This window comes from Pavona decussata, unplaced genomic scaffold, assembly GCF_977016875.1.
Source record: "Pavona decussata unplaced genomic scaffold, jaPavDecu1.1 SCAFFOLD_98, whole genome shotgun sequence".
NCBI lineage: Eukaryota > Metazoa > Cnidaria > Anthozoa > Scleractinia > Agariciidae > Pavona > Pavona decussata.
This window is the reverse complement of record NW_028145514.1, coordinates 1,945,001-1,972,846: the sequence shown is the minus strand read 5'-3', so window position 1 is coordinate 1,972,846 and position 27,846 is coordinate 1,945,001. Positions and strand designations below refer to the sequence as shown.

The window sequence follows — 27,846 nt, the reverse complement described above, 5'->3', positions numbered from 1 at the left end:
CTCCTATCCATCGTTTCGACATGGACGTAGCTGCGATGTCTCAGCATCTTCGTATGTTGCTCAGAGTCGAGTCATAATAAGCTTACTCGACAAGGAACTTTGGTGTAAGTGAAAGTAAAAAGTAAACGCGATTTCTAGTGTATATATAAGAAAACGACATTTAGGGCAAATTTGTAGATTTTGTACAAATTTGTATATTTGTAAATAAGTTAGAGAAATTTATATGTTCTAATTTTCAAATTGTAATTATACTAAGTTAAAACTAAGCGTTCGCATAGACAGTTTCATATTGACCGTGTAACATTCGCAGTTTTTAATTTCAACGTAGGTAATCTGTACGTGTTTGATCGATTTTATTTTCGTTTCTTTTCCAAAACAAAGGTAGAAGACTAGAAATTTCGTTAGGTTAAGATGTTCTTGTTAACAGACATTTCAGCAGTAGCTGTTAGCACCGAGCAAATTAGTGTTTGACAGTGTTTTGTTAGGGTAGAAACTAGATTTTTTATGGACTGACAAACGGCTTAACAATATAGACTAGGGTAAGAATAATGGACTGAGAACTTAAGACGAACTGTTTGCTTGAAACAAAACAATTTCGACGAGCAAGCATCAGCATCATCATGTACAAGGACATTTTGGAGGAAGTTGAGGTGCCAGAGAGTGGATAATCTCCTTCCAAAGAAGTTGAACTAAAAGACAAAGACTACAAGTACAACAGAACAGTGCAGTGAGAAATTAGAAGACCCCAAAGACGTACACAAGACAAAAGAAGTAACGAAGAACTACAAGACGACATCGACGACAACACACCGGCCCTTTTTAGGGCCACCCAAATCTGCAAAAGTTTATGACCAACAAATTATATTTGGTTGTGTGGAGACAGCTTGTCGAAGCACAATATTCTTGTCTTATTTCTTTAAGTACTCTTTCCTTCTCTTCTCTTCTCCTCCCAATACCGTCCTTATTAATACCACATTTTTAGAAAGCAACAAATTTAACAAGTCAAATCCCCTGTGTAACCCAATATATTTTGTAAAACATGAACAACAGCAAAGAAGGAAGTGCTAGGAATCCTGATTTGATTGAAATGATCACCTTTGGAAGACCAAGTTTGAACTTCAAGAACACTGTTGTGGAAAAGCAATTCTTGACAGCCTTAATTTGAACGGTGACACTAGAAAGGATTTATTTTTTTCCAAAAAGAGCTGGGACTAATTTCATTCACAGCCCATGACCTTGATGGGGAAAACCCCAACAGGAAATGAAAGGATTTCTGAGAAATCGATTGGCTAATTTTAACCTATGATATCAACCCACTTCACAGCAAGACAACTGTAAGGTTATTAAAGCAAATATGACTTCCTGCTGGAATGTTTGTGGCAATTATGATAATAACAACGTGGAAAGCTTGGGAATTTTGCCAAACGAGATGAACTACGCTTTTGTTTTCACAATCGACCATTTTATCATCTTTGTGATCACATGAAATAGAAAATAAAACCATGTTTACACCTTTATTTAATTGAAAGTGTAAATGTGAACCACCCTTGGTGTGGATAATCTTTTTGCTTCCAGCCCATCCCTCATAAAAAACTATTTATAGTTCTAAATTTTGTGAAAAATCGTAAAGTGAAACCACTCTGAAAAAATCTTTTGAACATTGTCTGATTTTCAGTACTTCACAAAATGAGATGTAAGACCTTTAACCCATTGAACCTACATGTACGTACTTGATAAGTCTGGTATAATATAAGTTGTAGCTTGACAGGTAGTAGTTTTCTCTACATCTGACATAGCCAATGAGGCGTATCTGGAAATAGTGGTGGGAAATTGGTCCACTCTGTTCTGAATGCAAGCAACAATGAGGAATGACAGGTTCAGTTCATTACTGCATACATCGCACATATACTTAATATGTACTTTCTGAGATAACTACATGACACCTTTGATTTTCAATGTTTTTATTAACAGTAACTTTTGAACACAAAACAAGACAATGTAGATAAATGTAGTTGATGAAGTTGAAGCTGGTGTCATAAGACTGCTGGCAGTTCAGAACCGAGTAACGAGTCCCCTTGCTGGGTCACTTGTGAACAGACTCGCTGCCATTACATGTCACATACTGTAAAAATTTGGCAGTTTGACAGGGCCCTTATTTGTTTTGAAACCAAAGACAGAAAATAATAACTATGATTTCAATGCGGTCATTTTAGTACATAACTTCAAATATGTAACTTCAGTCAACTTTCACCTTGCAGATGCCTTGCTATTTTGGACACCTTTTTTTACAGACAGGAGTCAAAGTCCTGGGTCAAGTTGTTCGAAGAACAATATTAGGCTAACCAAGGAACCCAGGGTAAAATGGTAAAATGTCAACAAAGAATAAAACTTGCACAGACCTGTATGTCAAACTTGTCAGAGCATATCCTACCATCAGTTATGTTAGTAACTATATTTCCTTACTTACTTAGGCCTATTAGCTCCAGCAGAGCTTTTAAAAGCAATCAACAAAAGCACCTCGAGTGAAACCAGTTTGGGGCTAACCCATACGGTAAGGCCTGGTGCACACTGGCGACATAATGACAATAAAGAAAAAATAAGTTTTTTCTTTATGTCGTTGTGCTTATGTCATTATTTTATGCTGTTCAAATTTGTGACAAAAAACATCAGCAGAAATTTATATTTTGCATTTGCGTGACTTTACCCTTACGTCGTTATGTCGCTAGTGTAAAACAGGCTTAATTTATTGTTCAGTAGGATAGTAATATAGTTAATCAATGGTGATATCTTTTTAGCTAATTTCTCTGCTACACATGGACATGGATTTTTACGTCAAGCATGGTTGGTCCCTGCTCTGATTTGTCCAAGAAGTTGTCAATTACAACATTCAGCCACTCTCAACTCAGGCATGAGTACCACAGAGTACCAACACAAACTGCTATAAGAGAATTATCACAAAACATTTCAAGCAAAATTTATACTTCTCTGTCATTGTTTCATTGTTGCCTTGTTAATGGAGACCCTGTAAGACAAGAGTTGCTGTCTCCTGCTCCAAGTGTTCAGATAGTGTCTAGCAGCATGACAAATACATATTAGGAAAAGCATGAGGCACACATTTTGCCCTTCTGCACCTTATTTTCCATTAGTTGACATGGATCCAACACTGCACACAACAAAAGTATGCACCACTGACCTCAAGGATTTAAGTCTACCTGCCTGTACTAAACAGTTGAATCACTGAACCTCCACTTATTTCATTCACAAGTATTTGTTCATTCACAAGTATTTGAATTCTGAAACTGTGCAGTGTCTTATAAGGGATACTTCTTTCCATCAAGATTGCGAACAAACTTGTATGTCAGTGTCTGGCCTGGTACTTTCCTGAGTATGTTCTTGCTGTAGTAGTATCTGAGGGAGCGACTTAATTTCTCGTATGTCATGTTTTTCCTGTTTTTCAGTCTTCCCCACAGGCGCGCCAAACCATTGTGGTCAATGAAGCGAAACACTCCTGTGGTCTGGTTTTTCCACACAATGTACTTGTTTCTTTTTTCCAACAAAATGTGATGAAGAAACTCCCAAAGGTGTTGACAGTATGGAAAATCTAGAGGAAATTGAAACATAATTGTTAGATAATTGAAGATGTGGCAAATCAATATCTTCAATGATGGGTTGAGTAAGGTTCATACATTCGTATTTGATTATTTTATAGAAAATGTGCAAATATATAACCAATAACATAAAAAAAATAAATACATTAGCCAACTCTACCTTACCAGCCTTTAATCAGCTATGAACTCACATACAACTTGATTTTGTAAATTAATAATTTATTGAAAATAATGAGTAACTTCAGTCTTTAAGTCTTACCATCCTCATTGTCTTCAACATTTTCATCATCATCTTCTTCTTCATCATTTTCCTCTTCTGTCGTCACACTCTCCTTGTCTTCTGATTTGGTGTTTTCTAAAATTTTACAAAAATTGGGAAAAAAGGCCTCTTCTCCCCCAATACTCTAACCATTCTAACCAGTTTTTCTTGTTTGATTATCAGCACTATATTTATTATGCCTCTTGCTACTATCTGAATGGCATAGAAAGTCTGGTATTAAAGGGTGTGGCCTATCTGTCATCTTTAGTTGCCAATCAAACACGAACCAATAAACAACTGGCACAGCTAGCAAACAATAACCACCATGTGCATAATTGTATATCTCAACCTCAATTTTTCTTGTATAAATAATTCAAAAAGAAAAATTGAAGAAAATTGTGCCTTTATGGCTGACCCCAGGAACAGCTCATTGTACTCAAAACTGTGCTTGGTAACTCTTGGACAACCCATTTATGGCGAATCTTTGCCAGCATATCACGTTTGATAGCAGTAAATTAAGGACACTGGCAAACGTTTTTCAGAAGCTGATCCATTGCTCCTGGTACTGCAGGTTATTTGCTATGGAACCCTTGGAACTCTAGTAGTGACATCCAAAGTTAATATAAACTAAATCCAACCATCACTTTTATAATGGACACTAAAGATGTCTGATGTTGTCCTTCAGTAGCATCTTGAATAACCGGTAAACAGGTCAAGTGTAGCTTCCCTCGCAGATGAGGAAAGATTGCGTGAAGAGCCATAAGAGCATCTCCGAGGTAGACTAGGCCAAGTAAGGCCTTAAGCTACTGTATTTTGTTTTATTCTGAGCTTTTGCTGATCCATGGCATCATCAAGGAATGAGAAGATATTCTACCATACAGGATTATAAAATGGAGTGGTGGTGTGGGTAGCACAAATAATAAGTACTGTAGGTGACTCTAATGAACAATAGATAATAGTTGTATAAATAATGGTAATAGTAGAAAACAACAAATGATGAGTTATGATGAGGACAGAAAATATATTAGTTCTGTAGACAGTTATGACTAGAACAAAAGATCTCTAGTAAGTTCAATGCATTCCTCTCGGCAATTGAGTTCAGGTTTGTATTTTGAATGTAAAATGTTTCAAACAATCCTAAGTTGACAGGGTTGTTATCTTGTGTACTTATTTTTCAAAGTGAACTCTGTCTGCGCAACGAGCTCCCCCAGTTTGTCCTTAAGAGCTTCATCTCCTCAAACACCAACCTACCAAGATTCTACCACCTAAGCAAAATGCACAAGAATGGCCCAAACGTTAAATTAAGACCAATTGTATCAAACATCAATGGACCCACACAACGCATCTCATCGTTACTTGCCAGAACCCTAGAACCCATGCTAAAGAATGTCCCCGCACACCTTGAGAACAGCTTCAACCTTAATAAATGAATAGAAGACAAAGAACTCAACACCAAAAAGTCATTACTGTACCCTTGCAGCCTCGATGTCATATCCTAATACACCTCCACACCCACCCAAGAAGCCATCAAAAACAGTCAGTAAGATTAAGAATCCAAATGAGATGTCAAAGACCTCCCAACCAAAGCACACTTCACCTTTGAAGACCACATCACCACTCCTGTGCTGTAGAATATTTTCTCATTCCCTGATGATGCTGGGAATCGCCGAAAGCTCAGAATAAAACAAACTACAGTCGCTTCAGGCCTCACTTGACCCATTTACCCTGACACTACAAATGTTTTAATAATATTTCCTTTGCAGGTTGCGCCATCTATCTTTGAGATGAACTGATGTTCGTCCAACAAAGTTGTAGGCCTTCAGAATTTGTGACCAGTTACCCTCACCATAGGCTTTAACTCCTTGTTTTAACCAGTTTGTTTCTTCATCACTCCAGAACTTCCTTGCCTTAGTTTTTGGAAGCTGTATATTGAGACATCTTTTTCTGGGTGGACTTGGTAGTTCTGAAAAATATATTAATTTGATAATAATATCAGGCTGAAAATAAAAATAACTTGACTTTACTGCATTCATTATTTTTTGAGATCTGCTATCTTAACTACATGTTCCACTTACTTGCTACATCGCCATCACACTAAATTTATTGTGCTGTAAGCTGTTGAGCTGTTAAGGCTTTCTTTTTTGGGTAAAGAGGGAAGTTTGATAGTGCCTGGAACTTCTATAAGCCCACCATAGCTTTCAAAAATTGACTCAATTTTGGGGGGCATATTTCTAAAGGACTTTTCAAGCTCATAGGAACAAATTTCTGCAGCCTCTAAGCTTCATGTTTCAAAGTCTCAAGGGGTTTAGACAATACCACTTTAATGACTATCATCATCACCATCACCATCATCATCATCATCATCATCAAGACTGCTGCGTAACAGGAGTGCAGCAGCCTGGGGCGCCCAAGAAAATGCTCTGGGCACCTACATTTTTTTTGCAGCAGCACCCAACACTTCACGTTGGGCTCCTAACTTCTCAGCTTTTGGCCTTATGGGCTCCTTGAAATTTTTCTTAGGCAACAGCCTTTATCATCATCATCATCATAACAACAAACCACCATCATCATCATCATCAAATAACATCATTAACTTACTTATTGCCTTGTGATTTATCTCTGTCTCGTCATCAGAATCCCAGTCAATAATCTCTGCATCGCTGTGCTCCTCATTATATCGCCTTTTCGTTGATCTTCTCTCCAAAGGTCTTTTCCCCTTTTCATCTACTTTTTTCCCACTTGGGCTAGAAAAAACCAGTGGGATCAACACAAGCTATAGTTAATCAAATCTAAATTTAAATTCACAATCACATCAATCCAAGAAACCATTAAGGCTGATTTAGATGGTACAACTTGGCTGTATATGAAGTGCTGACGGCAAGCGTATGGTACAATTTTTTTTGTGTAAGTCAAACCCACAAGTTGTTGCTTATGGCACATAAATTGTGGTGATTTTGAAGCATGTTGTAAACCTTACAACAATAATTGAAGGCAGAGGCAATGTTGCAAAACATGTGTTGTATATTTACACGACGCTGGCAGCATCAGAAACTGTTGCATATGACAGCCGTAAACAAACATCGTACCATCTAAATTACTGTGTAGCCTAAATACAGCCCTGATATAAATGTAATTTACAGTCACACCATTAGTCTAAATGAGGGCATTCGACCTAGTGAAGTGGAGCTCACATAATTCTGGCTTCATTTTAGTGACAAGTTCATCTACCTTCTGACTTAATGTGTCTCTAAGGAAGGAGTAAATGAGACGACAGATCCACATAACAAAAGGGTCAGTGGAACAAATACTGAGAAATTTTATAAGATCCTATGCCTTTGTTCCACTTAGATGTGTGCAGATAGGTCCAGAAAAATCAAAATTGACTTCAGTTTTAACTGTACCCCAGGACATTAATCTTGAACAACTCATTAGGCCCATATTTGCTGGTTTCTCGACAAAAATGCTTATGTTCAGGGGTGACCTCAGAGGAGGGGGGGGGGGGGAAGGGGTGGACTGCTTAAAATGACTGATGAATAAAACAGCCTGGCTGTTTGAAGGCTAATTATCTAAAAGGAATTACAGATTACCTAAACATTTCTATATCTCTTATTTCAAATGTTTTTAAGTTCCATTTCACCAAAGAATGCTGATTTCAGACAAAAATAATAATTTCACAGAAACTTCAAGTAAGATTTGAACTTTGGTGCTAGTCCAACTTTAGTCCTTCTCACCTGTCTGGTATGGCAACTACTGGTTTGCAACACCTTTTAAAAGCAAAGTTGTCATCATCATCATAATCATCATCATCATCATTGTTGTTGTCGCCATTGTTATTTACTCTACTAGGTCCAGCTTCCCCTGCTACCATATCAGAGTATGGATCTTTTAGCCCAGAGCTGGCAATAAATGACAAATAATTATTATAATGCGTATTGTGTTATTATTTAACCCAACCTCATTCTCATTCTTTCCGCCCCTTGGAATGAGAGAGCGAGGAAACAAGGTTGCATTGACTCCTGAGTTTGTTTTTTTCCCCAAGAAATGGGAATTTAGAGCTTCAGATGCCTTCTTTTGGCCATTATCATGATAAATTGCAGCCAAATAGCCATGTAGTCTTCTAAAGTTCTAAGGCAATTATTTCAACATTTTGTTTGGAGCACTTACACAAAACAAATGTTTTGAGATTCTTCAGTGAGAAAAACAGAATATTTATGTGAACTTGGATAGGCAATATTGTTTTTGACAGTTTTTTCTTTTCTTTTTTCTCCCACTTTTTTTTTTTTTGTCCTTTTGCTGGCCTTTCAGGGGCTTTTGTTCGCAAGGAAAAAAATTGTCCTCCTAATGCCATGGAACCAAAAGTGCCAATGGCTGGTAAGGACACGTGTTTCTTCAATGCTGTGAGGTAACATTTGATATTGATCTTGTGCATCTCTGGCCCAATAATATTCATTCCATTATGCTGATTCTAGGCATGCTTTGTAAGTCTTTCTCCTACTTTATCAACTGGTTACTAAAAACACCTTCTTGCACAAGTGTACAAGGATCGTATGCCATGTAGAGCAAGAAGAAATGAGTATGAATAATTATTATGTATTAAACATATTTTTGAACTGACGACACTCGCAGTTATTTATCCAACTTTAGCTGTTGCAAAAAGAAATCCTGAAAAAAAAAAAAAACATTCAGGCTTGAGCTGAATTCGAACCCATGACCTAGAGCTGCCATGCTGGTCCAAGCCTGAATTTTTTTCAGGCTTTCTTTTCACAACTGCCTTAGTTGCGTAAATAACTGGAAGGGTCTTTCTTCTGTTTAAGAAGAAGAAAAATAAGAAGAAGAAGAAGAAGAAGAAGAAGAAGAAGAAGAAGAAGAAGAAGAAGAAGAAGAAGAAGAAGAAGAAGAAGAAGAAGAAGAAGAAGAAGAAGAAGAAGAATTGAGTCAATGGGTTAATACACAAGAAGTATGCAAGATACATGAACACTGTAAGGTGGGCATCTCCAACAAATTAAAAATCAGCAACAAATTCAAATTATTGCTGCCAAAAAAAGACTATTTGAATGACAAACAGCAACAATGCAAACAAAGCTTAACATGCTTACAAAAGGTTTGAAGAGGATGCCTTCAAATTCTTCAGAACCTCATCACAGCGTTGGATTTTTACTGACATACTGGTCTTTTGAGGACTGCTTGTTTCACCACAGCTTCTGGTGACCTTTAAGAAAAAAAAACAGATATCACATGATTAGAGTTGTATGGAAACTGCATTAATTAATGACTAGATGGTGCTAATTCTACACTTATGGTCTGTTTCTTAAGAAGTCCTTCAAAGTTTTAAGATACCTGCTGTAGCTGCCTTGTTGAAGGACGCTTTTCTGTACTGTGGCCGGATGTGTCCTGGGTGTTTCTTGACTTTGTCTTGTTCTTGAACCCTTTAATGTCAGGGTGAGTTCCTTCCACAATACTAGACCAGTTTTGTTCAGCCTCCTCGGACTGGTCCCAAGCAAAGTAGAGCGCTTTTATTGTTTTTGCATCTATCCTAGATGCATAAAGTAAATCAGAAAACATTATCACTTTGTTTGTAACAATTTGATCTTAGCAGCTAGGATATGAGGCCATGCCCTCTAGATTAGCTTATGATATTAGATCAGACCACTGATCACTCGAAACAACAAATGTATGAAATAACACAGATATTGCTCACACATTTTGAATACACTAGAATAGCCCTGATGCTGCAAAACTTTAATCACCTTGCTTGTAACAATTTGATCTTGGCAGGATATGAACCCATGCCCTCTGGATCAGCCTATGATATCACTAATCAGATCAGACCACTGCTCACTCGAACCAAAAAATTTAATATGAAATATCACAGATGCTATATGCTACTCATACACTTTGAAAACATGAGAATAGCCCCGATGCCGCAAACATTATAATTGAGTTCCCATGACCCACTCCCATCTTACACCCCAGTCATTTTTAGGGGAGAAAGACAATGTCCTCAGCTGGCACCCTGTGATATGATCCAAAGGTCATTGGTTGAAATATTTCAAAGATGAGAGATTGTGCTTTCTTTTTAGAAACCCAAATAATTATTTCCTTTCCAGGTTAGTGGCCTAATTGCAGTATTGCTCACTTCAGCATTCTAACCAGCTCTTCAAATGATATAATCAAAATATTATTGTTTCCACCGCATTTCCCGTGGCTCAAACACTTTGAAAAAATAATGGTATGTCAGATGTGCAAAATTATAGAGAACTTAAGGGTATAATTTGGTGGGATTATTATATAAAATAACAGGAAATCTGTTTTCAGTCATTTTGAAAGTTGTCCAGATGTTTGTGGACCAAGTGCAACATTCTTATTTTCATAAGTAAATTACATCATCCTCGACAACAAAGAACTCAACAGAAGTGATTAAAGTGTGAAATTTGTTTTATCAAACTGTGGATGAAAAGATAAGAGACTATTGTAGTTACCGTATGTATGCAACTTAAGAAGCTGCTTTTCGGCTTTCTTTTTGCAGCTGCTACGCTGCATAATATAATAACTGTCTGCAATGGTCACTTATCCGTTAATTAAATAACTCAATCCTGGCTTTCATACATGTGCATCAAATTCTTGTGAAATAAAGTCTATCATGGTAAACTAGGTAAAATTAGAACCCATGTTACAGTGCGACACACATTACCGTGGCCACCCAACAAACTTTTTTTACAAGTTAGCCAATCAGGATATCTTCCTCCTTGTTCATAAAATACAAAATGACATGTTTTCAATAATTCGTTGTTGTGTCACTTGCCTGTTGGACTTTGCAAGGAGGCATGACCATTAATCAAATCCACATATCCTGATTGGCTAACTTGTAACAAAAGTTTGTTGGGTGGCCACAGTAAGGCGCGTTGCACTGTAATTTAAAAATAAATACTATAATATTGTTTATTATGTAATAAACACTCACATTGCAGTTTAAAAAGGCGGAACTGTACAAGTTTACAAGTAATCAAGTGCATGTACAAAATATAATCACTAAACTATTAATAGTAATTAGCACTACACATAAACCAAGCAGAGGTTGGGGGAAAAAAGCTGAATGAGAGAAGAATGAAACCTGTGAGTGGTGGGCGGATAATGCTAGTGAGAAAATACTGCAAAAGACCTTCTCTCTAGCGCTGAACAAAACTAAAGCAAGTTGAAACTTGACCTCTAGTGATGACAGCTAAAAAGAATGTGGAGGGGTGTGTGCCTAATTACCTGTTTTAACAAAACTAAAATCACCAAAAAAAACTAAAATACTGCAGGAGAAAACATTAAAAACATTCAAAAGGCAACTTGCTGCACACACATAAAAATACAATGTGAAATGCACAACTGTTGCAGATCTGACAAAGCCATTCTATACTGGAGAATTGGCTAATTCATCAAGACCTTTTTTTGTGATATATCCAAAAGTTTAATATTTGTATGCATCCATAAAGTTCACTGAAATTTGAAGAAAGCATTTTCAACAGACATTCATAATCACCTTGTTATACTTGAGTCCTCCATGAATGGTGCCTAGTTAACAGGAGAATTACATCCATTGTAAAGGTACATTTAAGAGTTAAATACATGTATAACACTAACAGAGAGCATTACTCTGTTACTGAAACATTATCATACAAAACTCATGGGTTGAAATTTTAAAGGCCTTGATGGAAGACAGAAATATTTGTTACTAATGATTTGACCTTGAAATCTGAATTGCTTTTAACAATGACAGCTATGTTTTGGAATTTACAGACTAATCACTGCATCCCCTGTGACAAATAAAGTTCCCTATATCTTGTTTCATCTTGCATTTAAATTCAAATGATTATCTTATTGCTTTTTATTTTGCAAAAACTGGAGCAACTTAGGTAAGGAATTAATTATTGTTTTGTTCCTTGCTTTAAAAAAAAAAAACCCAAAGGACATCAGGCTATGAAGCATGGATTCCTCTTTTGTTAATTCAATTGCTTAATCTAAAGGAAACATCATACATTGTAAATATTATATTTGAATTTAAAGCTTTAGGTTAAAAGAGAAACATAGAGGTACGTTTCTTAGTATGTGATATCCAGAACAGATCAGGTCCTAGTCTTATACATGCAATATACATGTACATGTATAGCCTTCTTCCATCTAATTATTGTTAATTAATACTACTCCAAATGAGGGAAAAGAAAAAAGTCTCATCACAACTATGGCACCCATAAGACAAAACAGGAGAGACAAAATGTGTTTCTAACATCACCTCTTCTAAAACTGGAGTTCCAAACTTTTTCCATACTGGTGTAAAGAACTGCTGCACTTGCTTGAGAAATTTGTCATATGTGTGTTTTGTTAAAAATGCTTCCTTCTGGGTGTGATCCTTAATCTGTAATAATTCCCTAACATCATCTTGGTATTCCTGAAGGAAAACAACAACAACAACAAAATTGTTACTGCTATTCCTGAATGGAAACCCAGTCCACAAAATATGTGCCCTTGTCTAAAATATTGGTGCAACAAGTCTTGAAATTGGAAACAAATGTTTTGTCTTTTCATCAGAGTTGACAAGGTTATTTGGCCACCAGAAATAGATTTGAGTAATGAATCAAACCTCAGCACTTGGATCTCTTTACAGTAAAGTGCCGTGTGTTTATGCGGGTTAGTTGATCCAACATAAGCTCTCTTGATGAGTACTTTAGTTGCTCTTAGAGCAAATGTCATGTTCAAATATTGTTAAAAAAAAGAAACCAAACATTCTTTTCCACTCCTTACTGACACAACACTACAGTTTCTTTCAAAACTAACCTCCTTTTCCATTTGAAATTAGAAAGATGTAGTTAACTGTAGTGTTCCCAAACACTCCAATAAAGCTTTTGTCACCAGTATATTGAACCTGATTTATTGCATTAATTACTATTGCCATATTTAATAAGATACATACATATAAAGCAATAAAAACATTGCAATACCTCAATATCACCATTATCATTGTTGTACAACTTCGAGAACAAACTTTTGGCTTGATTTATATTGCCATGTCTGTAATGTGACAGGAAAATCTGAAATTAATTGGAAATGATATCATTTATAATACCAGAGAAAAATCATGCAACATAATCATATACGGCTGAACCTCCCTGCACCTAGCCTCCCACGCAGACGTTCTTAGGGGTTCGTCACACGTTCCTGCCCCACGAACGTCTGCTGAAACGAACAGCCACTTCCGTTCATCGACTGCGGACCAATCAGGAGCCATTTCCCAACTTTGGGTAAACTCGTGTTTCATATTAAAAATATCACTCTAGACAGGATGGCGGACTAAATGTGGTTTTTGGTCATGTGTGCCAAACGTTTGGTATTAGGGAGTTTAATGCGTATCAAAGAGAAGTCATAGTGCAATTTGCGCAGAAGAAAACTGATGTGTTCGTAAACCTTCCAACTGGTTATGGAAAGTCACTTATTTATCAAGCTCTATCGTTTGTTTACAATTCAATTCTTGAAGCTGCTGGTCACTGATTGTTGTTGTGGTTTCGCGGCTTGTAAATCTTATGAAAGACCAGGTAGACAAATTGGCAAATCTTGGAATTCTTGCCGCTTCTCTCGGTGAAATCACTGAAGAAAATGCAGGGTGTTGTGGAAGGAAAAATTTCAATCGTATAAACTGCATGCACGTCCGGAAGCGAAAATATTTCCACGGGTGATGATTTCCGTTGTTTCGCAGTATGTGATTGGCTTTACTTGTCATAATGAATCAATGCTGATTGGTCTGTTCAGACAAAGGCAATTTACCGACGAACGGAAGTGGCTGTTCGTTTCAGCAGACGTTCGTGGGGCAGGAACGCGTGACGAACCCCTAAGAACGTCTGCGTGGGAGGCTACCCTGCACCAGCCATCCTTGGAAAACTGTAATGCCTGTTGTAAATATGGTGAGGTTTCAGAAAATTATTTGAGCCAAGAGATCAGTGATTGAGACAAGAAAACAGTACCCTGCTAGCAGAGGTTTTTTTCTGGCAATTCTTTTAGCATGTACAAAGTCGTTCATGTCTCTAGTATTTTGTGTAGTCAGCTAAGTAAACAAGCTGACTTCACGAACTACTAGAGATGCAAACAACTTTGAAAGAAACCTCTGCTAGCAGAGTAAGAAAACAGCACCATTGTAGGAAAGTTCAACTGTGTTCAAACAAAATAAGATGGGGTGTGTTAATATTAGACTGGTACTACTTTAAAACCAGTATACGTTGATCCCAGTTCTCTTTTGTACTTCTGCATTTCTTTAATGTATCACTGGTCCAACATCCCACAATAGGATGACTCATAACAGTGGCGAGTCACCAACATAACCAGTACTGCATTAAGATTATTATTCCAGTACAAAAACTCATAATCAAGCCAGCTCCAATATGTCTTCCACTCTTGCTGTCTAAGGCCTGTTCCAAACGTCGCGCTACTGCCATGCCGAACTTAAATCAATTTGACCCGGCAGTGGCACGGCAGTGGCACAGCAGTGGTTTCAAATGTCGAATTTAATTCAGTCGCGCCAAATTCTAAAATATAGAAATTCGTAGTAGAACGAGCAAATTAATCCAAAATACATTAAAATAATGTTTGAATTTAGTTCGGCATGGCAATAGCACACCGTTTGAAACCAAGTCATGCTACTGCTGTGCTACTGCCATGCTAAATAGTCCTGCCAAACTTAATTCAGCCTACCAAACTAAATGGTTTCAAACGTCAGGCTACTGCCGTATTTAAGTCAAATTTAATTCTTGAATTTAGTTTGGCACGGCAGTAGCACAATGTTTGGAACAGGCCTTAGTCATTTTCACACTCTATTAAGCCTATTTAGCCTGCTCTATTTCTACCATGGAGTTGGCAGCCATAATACCTGGCTGCGGGCCCTGATTCTGATTTCAAGTAAACAAAATGTGACTATTGATAATTCATTTACTTTTCCTTTCAACTTCAACCATTACTCTGCAGCGATTATGAAAGTCATATTGTCACAAAAACAGTTTATGGTGACAAATATCAAATATCAATAATCCTTATCACACCAAGTGAGAATAAAAGTCTATCAATATACACCTTGTTGCTACTTAGTAATACCACAGGGAATCCACAAAAGTTGTGAAAAAGAAACAAATCAATAAATTATTGACTTACGTTGTTCGTTTCTTGTGGTTTTCTATAGTGCTCATTTGCATAAAATTTACGCGACAGCACTAATGTCGTGTACTGAGTTGTGCGCAAGCTAGCTGAACTGCATCTGAGCTCTGCTGACTTTATTATATAAATATTGACAAGGGAGGCAACTTTTTCGCGAAACAATTTGAACACACTCAGCAAAATAGCTTTGAACGTTCGACTTGTTCGCCTCTTTGCAACCAAATTCATATCAAACGAAAGCTGGATAATTTTGGAACACACTTACCTGTCAGAATCCCACGAAGAAACAAATTTGAGCCAGCATTTTAGCTCCCTTTTCGCAGTTTTGCTCGGTGAAGTTTTTCCAACAGCTGCGGCCAGTTACCTTGGCACAGACGTCACAGATTTACGCGCCATTTTGAGCGAAATGTCGCCTCTCCCTACCTCGCAAAGATGTTTTTTGCGCGACAGCCATGGATAGTCACCGCTCCCTGTTCAGTCACAAATTGAGCGAACTGAAATTCTTCTTTGGTTTATTTACAAAATTTAGGTTTCCGCGACAAGTCGGCTGAAATTTATTTCCGGCCTCGCTCAATTTGTGACTGAACAGGGAGTGGTGACTGTCCATGGCTGTCGCGCAAAAACATCTTTGCGAGGTAGGGAGAGGTGACATTTTGCTCAAGATGGCGCGTAAATCTGTGACGTCTGCGCCAAGGTAACAGGCCGCAGCTGTTGCGAAAAACTTCACTGAGCAAAACTGCGAAAAGGGAGCTAAAATGCTGGCTCAAATTTGTTTCTTCGTGGGATTCTGACAGGTAAGTGTGTTCCAAAATTATCCAGCTTTCGCTTGATACGAATTTGGTTGCAAAGAGGCGAATAAGTCGAACGTTCAAAGCTATTTTGCTGAGTGTGTTCAAATTGTTTCGCGAAAAAGTTGCCTCCCTTGTCAATATTTATATAGTAAAGTCAGCAGAGCTCAGATGCAGTTCAGCTAGCTCGCGCACAACTCAGTACACGACATTAGTGCTGTTGCGTAAATTTTATGCAAATGAGCACTATAGAAAACCACAAGAAACGAACAACGTAAGTCAATAATTTATTGATTTGTTTCTTTTTAACAACTTTTGTGGACTCCCTGTGGTAATACCAAGTAGAAGACAAAACCAGCTGAGGGTAGGAAAATGTTCAAATTCTGACCTCAAAAACATGGTTTTTAATTAGACAACAAGTCACAGTTTGTGTATTTAGCAGAATAATACAGTAGCATATACCTGTAACTTCAGAGCACTCCTCATGTGAGATTTCTCTACATCAGAGAATGGATATATTTTCGCTATCTTATCAAAAAAACTGAGGCAGTCACATCCAAGAAATCTTGATTCATTTTCATCTTCCGAAGACTGTTCTTCACCAAAGCTTTCCTGACTTGTACAATCATCCACTTGCTGACTTTCAAGCAATCCAATGATAAATCTAATGCACTGTACTTTGTTTGACAACTCTTGCCCTATGTCAAACTTTTTATTCATCAAATAATCTAAAAGAGATAGCACCAAAAGAAGTTACCAAATTAATTTACTTAATAAATGAGAGTGGGGAGGGAGGGGGCAGTAGTGGTCACTCCCCAACTCCTACCCCTTCCTTGGTTGTTACTGCCTCTGTTCTTTTTCCTACAGCAAAATAACATCATACAATAATAATTTGTTTTTATTTTTCCTTCTTCCCATCCTTACAAATGCCACTTTGGTCATGCTTCTCCCTATTCTCTCCTAATTCTAGCCCACTACACTCCCAGCTTGTCACACCCTGGTGCCCGTATACATAATGGTGAGAACATCAGTCACACTACCCACTACAGTCAACTCTTGCCTTGCAGACACCTCACTATTAAGGACATCCCGATAATATAGACAGCAGCTAAATCACCGGCAAAACTAAATTACAGACGTTTGACTGAAATAAATTCCTGCTATTACAGGACTCTCGCTATTAAGGACACAAACTCGCAGTCCCGAGGGTCTCCGCAATAAAGAGAGTTGACTGTACTCGCATTTGGATAGGTGATGACTATTGTTCTTTACCAGTAACTGGATCGGAGATGTACCTGAACCTCTCGGAGCTAGTATGAAAACCAGCAACAAACTCAACCCGCATATGACAAGTCTGGGAATCGCACCAGGCCACATTAAAGGCAGACGAGTGCTCTCAATTTTTTACTGCTCAATCGCTGTTCATTGGCTCTCTACACTTTTGCAGTCTAAAACTTGTCAGCATTCAAATGAAAGCTACCTGCTACATTTGCGAGCTGTGATCGGCCGAAACTGACAAACTCCTTCAGAATAAACAGAGGACTAGACTTGTCCCACAAGAAACCTATTCCACAGCTTCGAGTTGTCTACAGCTGTCAAATTGCAGGTTCATTGATGCAAGAAATAGACAACGCTTGAACATGACGCTATGTTTGATTAGTGTTTAAACACATTGAAAATAACACGTAATTTTCAGTATTACCTTGTACATCATCTTTCCAAAACTCGGAAAAAGTAGATTTTTCTTTGAATTCCTTCCACAGTTGATGAATACAATAATCCAAGTACCACTCCGAGGTTATTTCATCCAGTCGTTCAGAAGTCGATTTGCCCGCCATTTTGTTGCCACTTATGACCCAGTCCTTCTCCTCCAGACCCTTTCGAGTTTCGATCCAAGGTTCAATCTCGTTCCCAGAGCCCTCGTTAAGGGTAACGAGGGCTCTGGGAACGAGATTGTCCAAGGTTAAGATGACAGGGCTAGATAACGTCTGCGCATGTGCGACATGTCATGACAACAATCGACTTGAAACAATCGACAACAATCCGGATTTTAGGCGCCAACGTGATCTGTAGATCTGTAGATGTGTATAATTATAATACACGTCTAAAAAAAAACGTACATTTCTTTTTGAGACGGTAGCTGTAGCCCAGGCTGTAGCAGTAGCAGCAATGTAAGTAGTTGTAGACATAGTTCAGAAGTAGTAGCAAGATGTTGCTTTACGTGTAGTAAGTGTAAGATTTGTAAGTGCATACCTGTCAACCCCCGGAGTACAAAAATCTGGAGACGTCTAGAAATCTGTTCTATTTGTTTCGCGGTCTCAGCAGAACCGTGTCATCAACCCTACATTTAGGGCTTCAGTGGGGGGAGGGGGGGGGAAGGAGCCGACGAGAAATAAACAATATTATAAACATATCTCACAAAGAAAGTGTAAGTGCTGGAATTAAATAATAGTAATAATAGTAATAATAATAAGTGAAAAATAGTCATGATTATTTAATAGAGTAAGTATTGTTAACAATGTAAACCAAAGTATTGTAAGTATTGTACATATTTATTGTAAGTGCAAGCAGTGTTAAGGTTTTAAGTTTGTTAATTGTGTAGTTTTTTCATTTATTTTGCATGAAAGTGTGCACATAAGCAACTGAAAAAAAATGTGTGATCATTTACACGTAGAAAAAAAATAATAAAATGAATAAATAAATAAATAAAATACTTACGTTGTTTGAAAAAAAATAATAATAATTATAATACACGATCAACCAAAAAAATACACAAGCCTTCAATCAAAACAAATATTAGAAAATTTAGTGTAAGTTATAAGGGAGTAGATATATTTAATAACCTGCCAAGTGATCTTAAAAAAAGCATGTGTCAATCAACTTTTAAGCAAAAACTGAAAAACTTTATCCTTTAACAAATCAAATATAGATATAAACGATTCTCGTATTTTCTACTCTTCGCTAATTAGTATTTTTTCTCTTGATCTGTTTGATGTTATTAGTATATTTTAGTAGATTATTAGTAATTTCTTATATCGCCAGAGTTTTTAGTAACAGTTAGTAAGGGGGGTCTCCTCGATAAACCAAGAAAGGCTTCTGAGACTTCCTGCTCAATGCTGTCACTACAGTGATGAATGAAATATTGTAATACTTGTTGATTTTGGGCAAATAAATAATATTCATGATGCGACAGTGGTTCTAAACACGCGCTGAACTCAATTCATAAATAATGCAAATTATAAAATAATTGATTCGAATGTGATGGACTGCGCAAACGTCACAAAAATACCGACTCACCCATCTGCCAAACACTTCCCTCCCCCCCGCCCCCCACCGACGATTCTGCACAAAGACAATTTCGCGACCGGGAGTGGGCGGGCTATCGAAAGTCATTGCTGACATCGCACAGCGTGCTGGAAATGTGTTTTTCGTGTTTCATGAACACTAAATATAAATGCTAACAAAACCACAGTCAAGCATGCCACTTGGAGCAATAGCTGTCGTCTCTCAGATACACTGTTCTTAGATTTAGAGCGACTCTTCTCTTTCTATTTTCGCAATTAATTGAAAAAGAAAGGCCCTACAAGCACTGTATTTCGGCATTTCGCTAGCAAGTCCAGTAACTAGCCGCGCATCGAGTGAAAAGCACGGGAAACATGCTTATTCCCGTGTTTTAATGAAGTGCAGGATCGACGCAAGTTCGACGTTTGCCACCACGCTGGAATTAAGTCGACTCTGTTGAACCTATTTTCAATAAATTCGACGCGACTTGGATTCGACGTTTGCCCCAGGCCTAATTGTTAAAATTTACCTAAATAAAAATAAAAATTCATACTTTAAAAGAGGTCAAAATATTAAATTAATATGTAAATATTCTAGCTCGTTTGATGGTCCTGTTGGAATCTTGTGTATATGCATGTATATGTCTTGATTCTCGGCTGGAAAAAGAAGTAATTAAGAGTCGGCAGGGCCAAAAACGGATGTAGATACCGATCAACCTTGTATAGGGACGAAGGTAAAGCGCAAATTAATATAAATGTGAAAATCGTATAAACTGACATGTCCGTCGCAGTTCCTTTATATTTCTTGCATATGGTAATTAAGGAACTAAGTGATCGGTTAGTAACGCCACGTGCACGCACTGCTTAAGTCATATTTTTCAGTAATTCGTGTGGGCTATTGACCTAAACTATCATGGTTATATTAATTTAAAGGTACTCCTTTCAAAACAAGTGTTTTCTTTAAGTGGGGCTCGAAAATTTACAAAAGTTTGAGAATTCTTTCACCTGGTTTCATAGCCGACAACAAGCAAGAACCTGAATACTCTATTTATAGTTACGCTTGAGAAAGTGGTTTATTCACTTTTATGAACCCAAATTGCGAAGGGATTGCACTGAGGGATTAACTAGCTTTTTAACGCAGAGACAAGATGCAAGGAAAAAGATTTCTCTACTGAATATCAGAACGTAGGCTTATTTTCAGTTTTGAGAGTATTACGGCTGTATTAGCACTCATATTTGGCGCGAGAGTTGAATAGTGGTGTATGCATACAGTCGAACAGTAGTTTTATATTTAGGTTTACATTTGCATACCAGTATATCGCTTTGAAATCGGTCTAAGCAACATATAGAGCTCTCTGTAGTTGAATGATCTGTAGGAAGAAATTATGAAAGGTTCTAATTATTATGCGATCCGGTAGTTAGGTTTACATTTGTACAACAGTATATCGCTGTGAAATCGGTCTAAGCAACAGCTCTCTATCATTGGTTCAATGATCTGCAGGAAGAAATTATGAAATGTTCTAATTATAAGCGATCCGGTTGCGTAAGAGCTCGTAAGCAATGCGACGAAAATTTTAATTGCTGTGTATTATCTAATGAATCAATCCGCAGTACAGCACCCATCGATATGATTCGCACTTTTTCGAAATATTTTCAAGTTGCTGATCATCGGATATTTTAAATTTTAACCAAGTAAGAGAATTACAAGAAAATTTGAATAGTGGTGTATACATACAGTCGAATAGTAGTTTTATATTTAGGTTTACTTTTGTACACCAGTATATCGCTTTGAAATCGGTCTAAGCAACATATACAACTCGCTGTAGTTGCATGAATGATCTGTACCGTAAGAAATTATGAAAGGTTCTAATTATTATGCGATCTGGTTGCGTAAGAGCTCGCGTGAAGCAATGCGACGAAAATTTTAATTGCTTTATAGTATCTAATGAATCAATCCGCAGTACAACACCCATCGATTTGGATCGCAATTTTGGAAATATTTTCAAGTTGCTGATCATCGGAGACTTTAAATTTTAACCAAAGTAAGAGAATTAAAAGAAAACTTACAAATTCAAAAAAAAAAAAAAAAAAGGAGAAACCAGGTGCAATGGTAAATAATCATTGCAAATTCGTACTTGGCCACAGAACTGGCTCGGAAGATAGATATACATGTTTTAATTTGCTCCTTTCCGGGTGGAAAGGTTGAAATGCGTTTTCTTAAAATCTATTGTTTAGATTCCAATGCAAACTCGAATGTCTGGATATGAGAAATTGAAAGACATAGAGAACATTACCTCGTTATAAGTTACACATACTCACTGTACCCTACTGAGTGTGCAACCTTGAACAGCCCTACCCATTCTTAGCACTTTTTGATATTCCGTGCCCCACTCCCAGGATAAGTTGTCTCCTTTTGGCGCGAAGAAACGTGTTGAAAATTAAGGCCACGTATGAATATGAGGTACAATCACCATCAAGGTAAATTTTTCTTCACTTGAAGCAAGATGTCTTCCGAGTGCCACCTTCACGTCATTCTTCTTTATATATTTGTTATATTTGCAGTCGATCGCAAAGCCATTGAAGGTATGGTTTACAGCTCGTGTGTTGAATCAATGTTAAGATCTAGAGTTGCGCTAGCCTAAAATTCGTCTTAGAAGAAATACGATAGTTACCAAGAAATGGCTCAATTGTACAGGAGAGGAAAAATTACATTTAGTCATACAGTCACTGTAGGGCCTTGCCTTTGTCTAATCATGTGGAATAATGTAGCATTATGATTAACAAGCATTCACGTTTTAAGTAATGAGGCTTTTTTCCCACAGCAATCAGCTTCAAAGCCGGAAAATGCAATGTGACCACCACCAACCCAGGATTATTCGCATGTAAGAAGATATCCTTCGTGGAGCCTTTCAAAGGTGGAGAAGGAATCAAAGTTCTCGCTTCAAAGAGCCATTCAGTAAAAGGACTGACAACTCGCGGTAATGGCGCTGCTCTTTGGATCGAGTCAGCCACTAAAACTGGATTTACAGTTTGTGTTTTGGAATATGGCGATGGTTCCAAAGGTACTACAGAAGTGAACTGGATCGCTTTGCAATCTGCACCTGTTGGTTCTCAACTAGGAACTGCTTCCATAAACTCTTGGACTACAGGAACAGAATGTAAAAAGATCGCTATTCAAAAGGTACGATTTATTTCCAATCTTTACACTATTCACACTGCTTTTCGTTTCTTTCGTTACTTTTTCAACTGCTAATCCTTTGTTTTTCGAGCTTTATTTTCTTTATTCTCATTTATATATAGATATTTATTTATTCATCCTTTCTTTCTATCCTTTCTCATTCATTCATTCATTCGTTCGTTCGTTCGTTCGTTCGTTCGTTCCTTCCTTCCTTCTTCCTTCCTTCCTTCCTTCCTCTCTCCTTCCTTCCTTCCTTCATTCATTCATTCATTCACTAACTCATTCATTCATTCATTCATTCATTCATTCATTAATTCATTTATTTATTCATTCATTCATTCATTCATTCATTCATTCATTCATTCATTCATTCATTCATTCATTCATTCTTTCATTCATTCATTCATTCATTCATTCATTCATTCACTCATTCATTCATTCATTCATTCATTCATTCCTTCATACATTAATTTATTCATTCATTCATTCATTCATTCATTCACTAACTCATTCATTCATTCATTCATTCGTTCATTCATTCATTGCCGCGCATGGCTCTGTTTTCGAAACTTCTCAGTTCTTTTCTTTTACGTTCCTTACAAGTTCATTTTTGACTCATATTCCAAACCCTTTATTGTTCTTGTGCCCTTTCCAACTTCTTTTTCTTCTTCGTTTTTCTAGTTCCGGTTTTTCTTCGTCGTCTTCTTAATTTTCTTATCTGTCTTTTTCTTCACCTTGTGGTTACTAAGTCTTCCCCTCTACTAATTCTTGTTCGTCTTCTTTTTCTTCTCGTTCTCTTTCTTTTTGTCTCCATCTTCTACCTTGTCTTGTTTTTATTCTTTACCTTGTTCTGCTTCTCCTAACCTTTTTGTTTATAGCTTTTTTCTCTTCCTCTTCTTCTCCTTCTAGTTACTAATTTTCCCTCTTATTCTCTTCCCCAATAATTCTTGTTTGTCTTCTTGTTCTTCTTCTCCTGCTTCAAGCAACCTTTTTATTTTTGTTCTCTTTCTTTTTTCTCCTTTTTCTACTTTGTCTTGTTCTGTTTCTCCTAACGCCTTTGTTTCTTGTTTTTTCGTTTTCTCTTTTTCTTCTTCCTTTTTTTCCTCTCTTAACTTCTTTTCCGTTTTTTCTTCTTCATTTTCGGCTTTTTCTTCTTATCTCTTATTGTCCTTCCTGTCTTTCTTCTATTTCTACGTTTCTTCTTATTGTTATTATGTTTCTTCCTTCCTTCCTTCTTTCTTTCTTTCTTTCTTTCTTTCTTTCTTTCTTATGGTTCTTTTCTGCTGTTGCTCCTTCCTCTTTTTCTTCCTCGGTAGCTTTCTTTGTTGTTGTGCTTCTTCCATTTTCGTTTAAATGCTTTTTCTTGTTCTCGTTCTTCTTCTCTTTCGTCTTCTTCTTTTGTTTCTTCTGCTTCTCCGTACTAATTATTCTTCCTTTTCATCCTCTCTTGCTCTTTTTCCTCTTTTCCAGCTTTGCCTCCTCCCTTTCTCAATTATTTCTTCTGCTTCTTCTTCTTCTTCTTCTTCTCCTCCTTCTCTTCGTCTTCTTTTTCTTCTTCTTCTTCTTCTTCTTCTTCTTCTTCTTCTTCTTCTTCTTCTTCTTTGTCTTCTTCTTGTTGTCCTCTTTCTTTTTTCTTCTCCCTAACTTTTTTCCAGTTTTTTGTTCTTCTTCTTTATCTTCTGCTTTTTCTACACATTTTCTTCTTGCTATTTCTGCTCTCTTTCTTTTTTTAATGCTCTTCTTCTTTTCCTTCTTCTAGCTTTTTTTCTTTTTCGTTTTCTTCTTCTGTTTTTTTTTTGTCAAGTTCTTCTTCGTGTCTTTTGTTGTCTTCTTCTTCTGTTTAAATGTTCTCTTTCTTCTTCTTTTCTTAGTCTTTTTCTTCTTTTTCTTCCTTCGCTTTTCTTTTTCTTTTTCTTGTCTCCTTGTTCTTGTTCTTCTAGTTTTGTGGTCATTTTCTTTAATTTTTTTTTCTCTTTTTCTTGTCCTTATTCTCTTAGTTTCCTTCTTCTCATTTTTTTACTCCCTTTTTCTTCTCGTTCTAATGCTTCTTTTTCTGCTTTTTCTCTTTCCAACTGATTTCGTTTTTTTTTCTTGTTATTGTGCCTCTCAAAACTTTTCTTTTTTCTCTTGTTTTTGTTGTTGTTGTTTTTTTGTTTTTCTTATTCGGTTTTCTTCTGTTTTGTCTTCTCCTTCATTTTCTTCTGCTTCTCCGTACTTATTCTTCTTCCTTCTCATCTTCTTCTTCGTTTTCGTCTGTTTCTCCCTCTCTCCTTTATTTTCTTCTTCTTCCTCTGCATTCTAGTATTTCATCTTCTTTTTCCTTTTCGCCTTATTCCTAAACTTCTTGTTCTTCTTTCTTCTCTTCTTTTTATCGTGTTCTTCTTCTTCTTGTTTCGCTTCTCTTTACTTTCTTCTTCTTGTTTTTGTTTGTCTTCTTTTTCTCTTTCACCTTTTTCGTCTTTTGTTTCTTCTTCCTTCTTAACTCGTTAATGTGCGCATGCGCAATGAACGAGTGAAAGCGATGGCTTAAGCGATGGCTGATTGTTGACTTGATTGGTTGGTTGATTGGTTGGTCGTTTCTGTCGTTAACTTTCGGGCGTGCGCGGTGAATGAGTTTTAAATTCAATTAGTGGAAAAAACACGCGAACATTTTTTGTTCACGGCGCATCAGGATATTCGTATTCAACATGTAGAGAATAATTTGACGATCATTTAGTGCAAGAATGGAGATTTTTCGTTAGATCTGAGCAAAATTATAGGTTTTTTCGTTTTTTTTCACAAAGTGCGGTATCTTTTAAGAATTAAAAATAATTTAATTTAGAAATAATTTGATTAAAAATAATTTAATTTAAAAGTAATTGTCGGCATGGCCTTTGAATAAACAATACGCTCTTTAGAGCTTTTACTCACTAGTGGCCTTATTTATTGTAGGCCTCGTCGATTTTTGAACCTATCCTCCCTTCGCGATTGAACTAACTGAATCGTTTAAGTCAGAAAGAATGCGTGATATTGCGTTGCGCAACTTGAAATTTTGCCGCCAAAAAATATTTCCCGCCAGAAAATGTCTTCAGCTGAAAGAAGCACTCTTATTAACTGGAAAGTTCACTGCTAATCATAACTTTTTGCATACATGAAAACTCGACATCTTTTATCATATTTCCCTTCTTATACAAAAGTATTACATCAAGTACATTAGTTTGCTAAAAAAAAAAGCTAGTTTTGCTGTCAGTTTTCACGCGAAAGCGGAACGTGCCATGTCACGCATCAGTGACGTCGTAGACAAAATTATGCGAATTTCTGGTGAAATGAACACTTTAAGATCTTGTCAGCTTTCATAGAGGTTTTAAAGGGAAAAAATGTTTCATTTTCGCAATTTACAACTGGTAATTTATGGGAAAGCAAAAAGACGCGGTCGATAAATAATTCTTATTTAGCAAGAGCTTGTCATATTTCATAATTTTTACTTGAGGATTGCGTGGACTGAACCTCAAAGGTCAGGCATGAAATGTAATGCGATACTTTGTTCAACAGATTTCCTTTTGTGAGATCGGCTTGAAAAACATAAATCTACCTGGAAGTTAAAAAAAGTATGCCCTACAGTAATTTTGTAATTTTAATTCCCAAACAAACTTCATTTGCCCATCGGGCAAGTGATGGTCAGAATCCACTAGCCCGATCGCAAAATCCAGTAGCCCCGGACTATGGGACACGAGTTTGCATGACGTAGCTGCACATGACGTGCTTCTATGAATTTTGAATAAAAAAAAACACGTGAAATTTTTTTAATTGGCGCATCAGAGTAATCTTATTCACTCTGTAGAGAATAATTTGACAATCATTTTTAAAGTACAAGAATGGTTATATCTCGTTACATAATTGGGCAAAGATATAATTTCTCTTAGCTTTCAAGGAAGTTTCCGTAGCCGTATAAAGTTCAATTACTGATGTATCATCTGCATTCACGAGTTTGCTCACAGGAGCCTTTGATTTCTTCATGTTTTTGTGGTTTTTCCCCTTACCTCTTTTTCCTTTTCTTCTTTTTCTTTTTCCTAGTTCTCTTTCGTCTTGTCTTTGTCATTATCCTCCTTCTCCTTACGTCTTTTCCTGTTTTCTTGTTCTTGTTGTTTTGCTTCTCTTTCTTCTTCTTCTTCTTTTTCTTTTAACTTTTTTCTTCTTGCTTCTCTTTACTTATTCTTGTCCTTGTGTTTCTTCATATTTTCTTCATGTTTTTGTGTTTTTTTCTCTCTACCTCTTTTTCTTTTCTTCTTCTTCTTCTTCCTAGTTCTTTTTCGTCTTCTTTGTTATTCTCCTGCTTCTCTCTACCTCGTTTCCTTTTTTTGTTTTGCTCTTGTTCTTCTTCTTCTCTTTCTCCCTTCTAATTCGTCTTCTCTTTCTTCTTCTTCTTCTTCTTCTTCTTCTTCTTCTTCTTCTTCTTCTTCTGTCAACCTTTTATCTTCTTCTTTCGTTTTACTTATTCTTGTCCTTGTGTTTCTTCATTTCCTCTTTATTGTTCTGTGTTTTTCTTCCTACTTCTTTTCCTTTTTCCTTCTTCTTGTTCTTGTTCTTGTTCTTCTTCTTGTTCTTGTTCTTGTTGTTGTTGTTCTTCTTCCTAGTTCTTTTTCGTCTTGTCTTTGTTATTCTCCTGCTTCTCTCTACCTCTTTTCCTTTTTCCTTCCTCTTGTTCTTTTTGTCCTTCTCCTTCTCCTTCTTCTTCTTCTTTCAACCTTTTTCTTCTTGCTTCGTTTTACTTATTCTTGTCCTTGTGTTTCTTCATTTTTTTATCATGTTTTTGTGTTTATTCTCTCTACCTCTTTTTCTTTTCTTCTTCTTCTTCTTAGTTTTTTTTCCTCTTGTTTTTGTTATTCTCCTGCTTCTCTCTACCTCCATTCCTTTTTTTTTGTTTTTGCTCTTGTTCTTTTTCTTCTCTTTCTCCCCTCTAATTCGTCTTCTCTTTCTTCTTCTTCTTCTTCTTCTTCTTCTTCTTCTTCTTCTTCTTCTTCTTCTTCTTCTTCTTCTTCTTCTTCTTCTTCTGTCAACCTTTTTTCTTCTTGTTTCGTTTCACTTATTCTTGTCCTTGTGTTTCGTCATTTTTTCTTTATTTTTCTGTGTTTTTCTCCCTACCTCTTTTTCTTTTTCTTCTTCTTCCTAGTTCTTTTTCGTCTTGTCTTTGTTATTCTCCTGCTTTCTCTCTACCTCTTGTCCTTTTTTTTTCTTTTTCTTGCTCTTTTTCTTCTCTATCTCCCTCCTAATTCATCTTCTCTTTCTTCTTCTTCTTCTTCTTCTTCTTATCAACCTTTTTTTCTTCTTGCTTCGCTTTACTTATTCTTGTCCTTGTGTTTCTTCATTTTTTCTTCATGTTTTTGTCTTTGTCTCCCTACCTCTTTTTCCTTTTCTTCTTCTTCTTCCTAGTTCTTTTTAGTCTTGACTTTGTTATTCTTCTGCTTCTCCCTGCCTCTTTTTCTTCTATGTTTATTTGTTCTATATCTTGTTCTTCCTCTTCTCCCTTCTAATTCTTCTTCTTGGTCTGCTTGTTTCAAGAGTTTCTTCCTCTTCT

The 27,846-nt window shown here is 36.7% G+C and overlaps 2 protein-coding genes and 1 pseudogene across 5 annotated transcripts in view; 1 reads left to right on the top strand and 2 right to left on the bottom strand.

Moving 5' to 3' along the window:
* The window catches only part of LOC146472607 (uncharacterized), a 104,875-nt pseudogene that overhangs the window by 65,012 nt on the left and 12,017 nt on the right, over nt 1-27,846 (bottom strand). The window lies entirely within an intron of this gene.
* Nucleotides 1,945-17,685, bottom strand: LOC146472608 (uncharacterized). Of its 2 annotated transcripts, XM_085119377.1 has the most exons (12): nt 17,536-17,685; nt 16,296-16,561; nt 12,849-12,938; nt 12,143-12,298; nt 11,393-11,424; nt 9,205-9,400; nt 8,964-9,076; nt 7,599-7,763; nt 6,466-6,611; nt 5,714-5,830; nt 3,868-3,963; nt 1,945-3,601 (listed from the first exon to the last, which is right to left on the bottom strand). In XM_085119377.1, the coding sequence occupies exons 1-12, from the start codon at nt 17,669-17,671 to the stop codon at nt 3,312-3,314; spliced, it is 1,803 nt and encodes a 600-aa protein (XP_084975503.1). In that variant the 5' UTR covers nt 17,672-17,685; the 3' UTR covers nt 1,945-3,311. The 2 variants fall into 2 exon arrangements, with proteins under 2 accessions (XP_084975503.1, XP_084975504.1); XM_085119378.1 differs by lacking the exon at nt 16,296-16,561 and having other exon boundaries at nt 17,536-17,668.
* LOC146472606 (uncharacterized) overlaps nt 21,576-27,846 on the top strand; it is a 37,315-nt gene continuing 31,044 nt past the window's right edge. For both annotated transcript variants that reach the window (XM_085119358.1, XM_085119355.1), the window contains exons 1-2: nt 21,576-21,697; nt 21,937-22,295. In XM_085119358.1, the coding sequence (XP_084975484.1) occupies nt 21,619-21,697; nt 21,937-22,295 (438 nt within the window). In that variant the 5' untranslated portion in view covers nt 21,576-21,618. The remainder of the gene's footprint in view (nt 21,698-21,936; nt 22,296-27,846) is intronic.